This window comes from Suricata suricatta, chromosome 6 (assembly GCF_006229205.1).
Source record: "Suricata suricatta isolate VVHF042 chromosome 6, meerkat_22Aug2017_6uvM2_HiC, whole genome shotgun sequence".
Taxonomy (NCBI): Eukaryota; Metazoa; Chordata; class Mammalia; order Carnivora; family Herpestidae; genus Suricata; species Suricata suricatta.
Window position 1 is genome coordinate 103,336,299 of NC_043705.1, and position 7,952 is coordinate 103,344,250.

Below are 7,952 nucleotides of genomic sequence, written 5' to 3' on the forward strand. Positions count from 1 at the left end.
CCCTCTCTCTCTCTCTCTCTCTCTCTCTCTCTCTCTCTCCTCTCTCTCCTCTCTCCTCTCTCCTCTCCTCTCTCTCCTCTCTCCTCTCTCTCCCTCTCTCTCTCCCTCTCTCTCTCCCCCCTCCATCCCTCTCTCCTGCTCATTCACTCTGTCTCTCCAAAAAGTGGAAAAAATTTTTTTAATTAAAAAAAAGCTTCCTTTCCAACCCCAGCCCAGCAGAATGGTTCCCACAAAGAAGGGGGTGGCGAGAAGAAGGCCATTCTGCCATCAACGAGGTAGTGACTGGAAAATACACGATCAACATTCATGAACGCATCCATGGAGTGAGTTTCAAGAAGCATGCCCCTCAGGTGCTCAAAGAGATCCGGAAATTTGCTATGAAGAAGATGGGAGTTCCAGACGTGCACACACACCAGGCTCCACAAAGCTGTCTGGGCCAAAGGAATAAGCAGTGTTCCATACGGTGCCTGGTTGTCCGTAAAACAGAGCAAGGATGAAGATTCACCAAACAAGCTCTAAACACTGGTTACCTATGTACTTGTCACCACTTTCAAAAATTTACAGACTGTTAATGTGGATGAAAACTAATCACTGGGGGCGCCTGGATGGCTCAGTCGGTTAAGCGTCTGACTTCAGCTCAGGTCATGATCTCGCAGCTCGGCTCGAGAGTTCAAGCCCCACATGGAGCTCTGTGCTGATAGCTCAGAGCCTGAAGCGTGCTTCAGATTCTGTCTCCTCTCTGTCCCTCCCCTACTCGCTCGCGCTCTCTCTCTCTCTCTCTCAAAAATAAACATTAATAAAAACTAATCACTGATTGTCAAATAAGGGTATTAAAATAATAATAATAATAAAGATATTTTGAAAATGAAAAAGAAGGCAAATGCCTCCAGGTTAGTACCATTATAACCACCCCCTGAGCTCTAGTCTCAAAAACCTTTATGTCCATTTGAATGCTGATATGCCTAAATGCCTGTCAATTGATTGATTCCTTTGTTAAAAGCCACCACCTCACATTAAGTTTAGCCAAAGTCTGATACTTTGTATGACATCTTCTATCAGATTATATATTTACTTTTAAGTTCAAATGAAGAATACACCCAGCATTTTTTTCCTTTGGTATAGATAGGGTTAACTTCCTGCTTTTGAAGTATGTTGTCACTGCTTCGTTTACATAATAGAAAACCCTTCTTCTGACTCTTGGAAATTATCCAAATCAGGCTTCCCCTAAATTTAAAGCAAAGGTCATGTTTCATAACTGAGCATTTGACTATTGTTTTGATATTTTGATTTGAACCTGAAAAAAATCCTTCCGTTCTTTGATGATATCAGAATTCAGATCCCTTTTTTAATCTAGAAATAGATACCGAATCTATTTTATTCCTGTCTCATTTGATTTACCTGGATTTTTCCTTCTCCTTTCACATCTACTAAAGTAACAAATTTAAAAATCTACCAGTAATAATTATAATTTTTTAAAAAGTTTTTAGGGGTCCCTGGGTGGCTCAGTTGGTTAAACATCTGACTTCAGCTCAGGTCATGATCTCACAGTTCATGAGTTTGAGCCCCACGTTGGGCTCTGCGCTTCCAACTCAGAGCCTGGAGCCTGCTTCAAATTCTGTGTCTCCCTCTTCCTCTGCCCCTCCCTCACTCGCCCTGTCTCTACTCTCTGTCTCTCTCTCTGTCTCGCTCTCTCAAAAATAAATATTTTTAAAAAATTAAAATGTTTTTAAATTCTTATTTAAGAGAGAGAGAGCATGAGCAGCAGATGAGCAGAGGGAGAGAGAGAGAGACTCTTAAGCAGACTTCATGCTCAGCATGGCTCAATCCCACAATCCTGGGATCCTAGGACAAAATCAAGAGTTGGATTTTCAACGTACTGAGTTACCCAGGCCCCCCAGAGAAGTTAGTATTTAGATGAAGGAAAGAAGGATCCAATCAGAAAGAGAGAGAGAGAGAGACTGAGAGAAAGAGCAGACATTAAGAATGGGAGGAATAAATTTCAAGCATAGGATAAGAAATGAGCTTTGTATGTTAGAGGCAGTGAAAGGAGGCCGGGGCAGCCACAGAGAGGTGGACCAAAGGGAGTGAGGCCCAAGATGAGGCTGGAAAGGAGAGTAGAGGCCAGGTGAGGCAAGGCCTAGGAGGCTTTAAAATTGTACCTTAGGGGCGCCTGGCTGGCTCAGATGGTAGAGCATGTGACTCTTGATCTCAGGTCATAAGTTCAAGCCCCATGTTGGATTATTTAAAAATAAGACTTTTTACTTAAAAATAAATAAATATTGTACTTTATTTAAAGGGCACTGGGAAACCCAGAGGATTTTTACTCACAGGAAAAATCAGATCCGATTTTTGTTTTTCATATTTTTTTAATGTCTATTTATCTTTGAGAGAGAGAGCATATGCACACATGAATGCTCACAGCAGGGAGCCCAATGTGGGGCTTGAACTCACAAACTGTGACATCATGATCTGAACTGAAGTCGGACACTTCACTGACTGAGCCACCCAGGCGCCTCTCTGATTTATGTTCTTATGGGGGTTTTTTTATTTATTTTTGAGACACAGAGGGAGACAGCGTGAGCAGGGGAGGGTCAGAGAGAGAGGGAGACACAGAATCCGAAGAGGCTCCTCTCTCTCTCTCTCTCTCTCAAAAATAAATAAAACAGAAGAATTTGTTTTAAATAAAGATTACTTTGACTTCTATGGACAAAGAGTGGAGTGGAGGCAGAGACATTTTAATTTTTATTTGAATTACACTATATTTGGTAGGAAAAGAAAGCTAGCTTCTCCCAGGCATGGTAAATATATTACCTGTCTATGGAATTAGTTTGACAATATAGGTAATTTTACTAGGTGATTCTGATTGAGAGTTAGTCACCACCACAACCTTTTGATAATTGTTATTGTGAAACTCTTCAAGGCTGCTGAATATTCAGTTTTTTACAAAGAAGAAAGTTGATCTCTGTCTGTTCAGAGGTAGGCAAATACAAATACAGACCAATGGAAGGACAACGGTTAAGCATATTAACGTAGATGAGAGTAAAGCTTGTCCATTGGGATTCTCCAGTCAGTTCTAGGGCTCTCTTCTCTCAAGCTCTCTCCCTTTCCCTGTGTATACAGACAACAAAACCATCATCTCTGGTATTAACAGCCAGATCTAAAAAATGTTAGTGATTTTTTTTTTATATGGCCAGCATTGAGAGTCTTCTTTTGAACTTCTATAATATTCTATAATGTTCTAAGAGCAATGGAACCCAAAGGCCATTTATTTTAATTTTTTTTCCTGTTTTTTATTTATTTTTGAGAGACAGAGTGAGCAGGGGAGGGTCAGAGAGAGAGGGAGACACAGAATCTGAAACAGGTTCCAGGCTCTGAGCTAGCTGTCAGCACAGAGCCCAATGCGGGACTTGAACCCAGAGCTGTGAGATTATGACCTGAGCCGAAGTCAGATGCTTAACCGACTGAGCCACCCAGGTGCCCCTTAAGTTTCTAATTTAGATGTGTTTGTTTGAGGTGGGATAATGAAGGTAATCCAGAAAAACTGGTAAACACACTTATAAATTTCAACTCCACATCATCAGACATTAGAACGGGGAGGGGCCTCAGAGATCCACTAATCCAATTCATTCATTTTACAGATGAGAAAACAGATTCAGAGAGGCCAAAGTCATAGCGTTGGTGGGTGGCAGCACTTAGTTTGAACCCAGACCCACCTTCTTCCAGGATCTCAGGCCCTCTTCTCAAGAGCACGTCCTTTAAAGGAGGGCAGCCAGGAGAGGGATGTCTTACACAACTCTGAGGTGACAAGAAAGCTGAGCATTTCCTCAAAGACAGGATGAAAAGAAAACCCAGGAGAGAGATTCTCATTTATGCAAGCCTTACTGAGGACCTACTATGCACCAGAATTATACCATCTAGATACATAACACTCCTCGAAATGATTATAAAAAATTTTTGCCTGCTACTCTAGGGAAGCACTGACCAGATAAGCTAAAAAAAAGTTCAGAGAGAAATGTTCAGAAAGAAAAGAACCAGAGGTGGACTGGAGGATAGCACCAGGAAGGAAAGTCTGGATGGGAAAGTCTACGAGCAACGATAAAGGGGTCAGGATAACAGAAAATAGAAAAAAAAAAAGTCTGCATATAGTAAATGATCAATAAATATGTATGTGTAAAAGTGATGCTCAGAGCATTAGAAGGTAGAAAGTAGGGGGCACCTCGGTGGCTCAGTCAGTTAAGCATCCAACTCTGGATTTCAGCTCAGGTCATGATCTTGTAGTTGGTGGGATCGAGTTCTCTGTCAGGCTCTGAGCTCAAATGTGGAGCCTTCTTGGAATCCTCTCCCAGGCTCTCTGCCCCTCCCTTACTTGCCCACTAGCATGTACGCACATGTGCACTGTCTCTCTCATTCTCTCTAATAAACTTAAAAAAAAAGTAGGATGTAGTAGGTAGTAGTTATATGAGAGGAGGTGGATTAAGGTGGACATTGGATCAGGTAGCAAGGTTTGATCAGTGCACAAGACAGACTCGGTCTGCAGGGAAATATATACATTATATAAACATCTGGAATATTGAAAACAATTACTGCTACCTCGGAAAGGAGAGAGGAGGAAAAACATGAATAAGTTGTCCAGCATGTAATTAATTTGTGAGCAAGATTGTGTTTCCTGAGCCCTTACATTGTGCCAGGAATTAGGCAGGGAAAGATGACTAAGATACAGTCCTTTTTTGGTCAAATTATGACACATGTGGGTAATGGGACAGCATGAAGCCATTAAGAAGAGTGTGGTGACTCTTAAAGGAACTATAAGGAGCAATCCCCAAGTTTGTGTGCTAAGTGAAAAAAGCAAGGAGCAGAATAAGCATGTATGGTGTGTCGCTTGTAAGGAAGAGGGGGAGACTTACATGTTTATATTTACACAGACAAGCTCTGGATGGATATGCAAAACACTGGTCGCAGAAGGTGTCTCAAGAGAATTCGGGGACTGGGAAAGAGTGAAAAAGACTTTTCACTGTACACTCTTTGATCTTTTTGTATTTTATATCAGATACACATATTGCCTATTCAAAAACAGTTTTTAGATATGTAAAAATAAAACTCAGTTCTTTTTCAAAAGGGCTCACCATTTCATGTCATGGATCCCATATCCTAATGTTAACCTGTTTTAGTCAACATGTAAACTTAACGTTTACAGGAATACCTTTCCTGCATCTAGAGTCACTAGAATATATAGTGATATGATAGTTGACACATTTCTCCTTCTTCCCTGCCCTCAGCAGCAACAAAAGCAACAAAAATAAGAAAATGAGATCTTCTGGTCCGTGTAACCTTTGTCCACATGGACCGCCTACTTTCCGCCTTCGGCAGTGTAGTATACCCACATCTTTTATTTATTTATTTTTTTAATTGGTCTCTGTGCTCAACGTGGGTCTGGAACTCACGACCTAGACATCTAGAGTGGCAGGCTCCGTCAACTGAGCCAGCCAGGTGCCCCATTTTCAAAAATTTGATATGTTTTGATTTTTTTTTATAACCACATTTTTTAATGCACCAGCCTCCTACAGGACAGCAACATTTTCTTAAGCTAGGGAAGATGAAGGAAGTTTTTTAAAGGGGCGGGGGGAGCACAGAGCGTGGCCAAAAAGGATCTTCCAAGCTCCTACTTGAAGTGCGCATTTCCGCTCGGCTTTAAGGAGATGTCTTTCCACAAGAAGGCTGTTTTTGTCTCCAGCCCACACAGACCCAAACTTTTTCTCTCGTCACGTGCCTGGCCCGGGCCAGTCGGCTGCTCACGGTCACCGAGGAGCCAGTGGGCTGGGCGGCGCAGTGACAGCAGCTGCCTAGGCAGGAGCTGCGGCCGCCCGAAGAGAAGCGAAGCCCGAGCGGGGACCTCCGCGGAGCTGGGAACCCGCCCACTGCACAGGTGAGCGGGGGCTGCTGGGCAGGCCAGCCAAGGTCAGGACACATCGGAGTTCACTTAAAGGCCAAAACTGATCTTCTCACCTCTGCTACCTCCCTGTCCTCTCCACCTATACTACAGGTGAGTGAGGTTTGCCTCGGAGCAGTGTCCCGGGACGTTTTTTTAGTGCGGAGTCCCCTACAAGCCTCTGGCTAATGTATGCATCCTCTCTGCCTTTGTACCCTTCACCTCCTTGGTGGTCTTGTTTTTCTAGTAATTGACAGGCAATCCTGTCAGATGGGACTGGGTTTGGCTTCACAGCCATGAATAAAAGAGAAACTTTCAAGTCAGAACTTGAAAGGGGAAAATCCAACTGGAAGTCTGTCAACAACTGTCTTCAAATTGCTTCTTTAACCTGCCAGGATCACTGGGAAGGCATGCCCCTTCCCCCCATTTTAACTGTCTTAAAACTGTAAAGTGCCAGGAAATGTCTGTGGGCTGGGACTGGGCAGCCAACCTATCTCACTGGGACATCCTAAGGATTTACCAGTGGTTTCAGGATTGCTAGCAGCTTGGCAGTACTTCTGGAAGGATTCTCACACACTCGCTGGGTGAGAGGGTACAGCCAGTGTGTGTAGATGGGGGTGAACCAGAGGTTTTCAGGGTGCTCATACAGGCCCTTTAGGGCTTCATGAGAGCAGGACAGGATAGACTGTGGTTTGCTTCAACTTTATGTGCAATTCCAACTAAATTTCTCTGGTTGAGACATCAAGATTCAATTCAATTTGGTAAAACAGGAATGCTCCAAGTATCAGCCTCTGGCCTTAGAAAAGACAGGTTGAGGAGGCTGGGTGGCTCCATCACTTAAGTCTGTGAGACTTGGTTTTGGCTCAGGTCATGATCTTACGGTTCATGAGTTCAAGCCCCGCATTCCTGCTCCTCGCTAATAGCACCGCGCCTGCTTGGGATTCTCTCTCTCCCCCTTTCTCTCTGTCCCTTTCCAGAGCATTCACTCTCTCTTTCAAAATAAATAAACTTAAAAAAAATTTTTTTTAAGTAAGGAAAGACCTTAGGGCAAGGAATAGGGGCTGGTTTATTCACTAGCACAATTTGGACACCTTTTGGAGGCAAAAAACAATGATTTTTATTCAATTCCCTTCTTTCATTTATTCAACAAATACTTCCTGAGTATCTGTTACAGGGCAAGCTTGTGTTCGGTGCTGCGGATCTCACAGTAACCAAAGGCAAGCTCACTGTCACAGCCACGCAATCAGGTGGGAACAGTTAACCCAAGGGGTGCAAGTACCCTGCAGCAAGCAAAAGCAGTGAAGGGAACACTGGTAGAAGGATCCAGGGTCTTTTTGGCTCGGAGCTTAACCTTTTCCTTCAGGTACTTCATCTTCTTGAATGCATGTCTTTTCTTCTGTAAAAGCCTCACTTGCAGACAGAGGTTGATCAGAGCAGCTCCTGAGAACCTTCCTCACCAGAGGCTTTAAGCTGTGTAACTACGTTTCGGGCTGGTGTTCGCAGTCCTGGCGGCAGACTGCTCAGATTTTCCCAAGAATAGGAACAGCCTGGCTGAAGTCATGGGCATTCTAGTCCTGTCCGTAGTAGCCCTCTCCCTGTGTCACTTTCCTTTCACACAGGGGAATTTGTGTTATTTCAAACACATCTGTAGCGCCCGGCAAAGTGTCAGGAAGCCTGGATTTTTCCCGAAACTGTGTGGAGTTTAAAACAAGCCAGTCTGCTACGGAGGCCTATCTTCTTAGCTTACATAATAGAAAGGGTAGATTACTGATCAGTGAGGCCTTTTTTTGTCTTTTTTTCTCCTCTAAAAGTAAATAATTCTAACAATTTCACAATGTCTACAAACGGTGCACAATCATATAAAGAATCTATATCTTATGCCTACAAAATGGGAGCACTCATCAACCATGCAGAATATTCAGGGACCTAGAATCTGAAAGAAAATCGGAAAGAATCAGGCTGCAGATAAAACTTAAAATTAACTACATGGCAATGAGAAAGAATGAAATCTGGCCATTTGTAGGAA

The 7,952-nt window shown here is 43.1% G+C and overlaps 1 protein-coding gene and 1 pseudogene across 1 annotated transcript in view; both read left to right on the forward strand.

Annotated features, from left to right (window-relative positions):
• The window catches only part of LOC115293508, a 2,300-nt pseudogene extending 1,712 nt beyond the window's left edge, over nucleotides 1-588 (forward strand).
• A 2,933-nt stretch (nucleotides 589-3,521) lies between these two features.
• FAXDC2 (fatty acid hydroxylase domain containing 2) overlaps nucleotides 3,522-7,952 on the forward strand; it is a 28,295-nt gene continuing 23,864 nt past the window's right edge. The window contains exons 1-2 of the mRNA XM_029941254.1: nucleotides 3,522-3,527; nucleotides 5,834-5,923. Coding sequence (XP_029797114.1) covers nucleotides 3,522-3,527; nucleotides 5,834-5,923 — 96 coding nt within the window. The remainder of the gene's footprint in view (nucleotides 3,528-5,833; nucleotides 5,924-7,952) is intronic.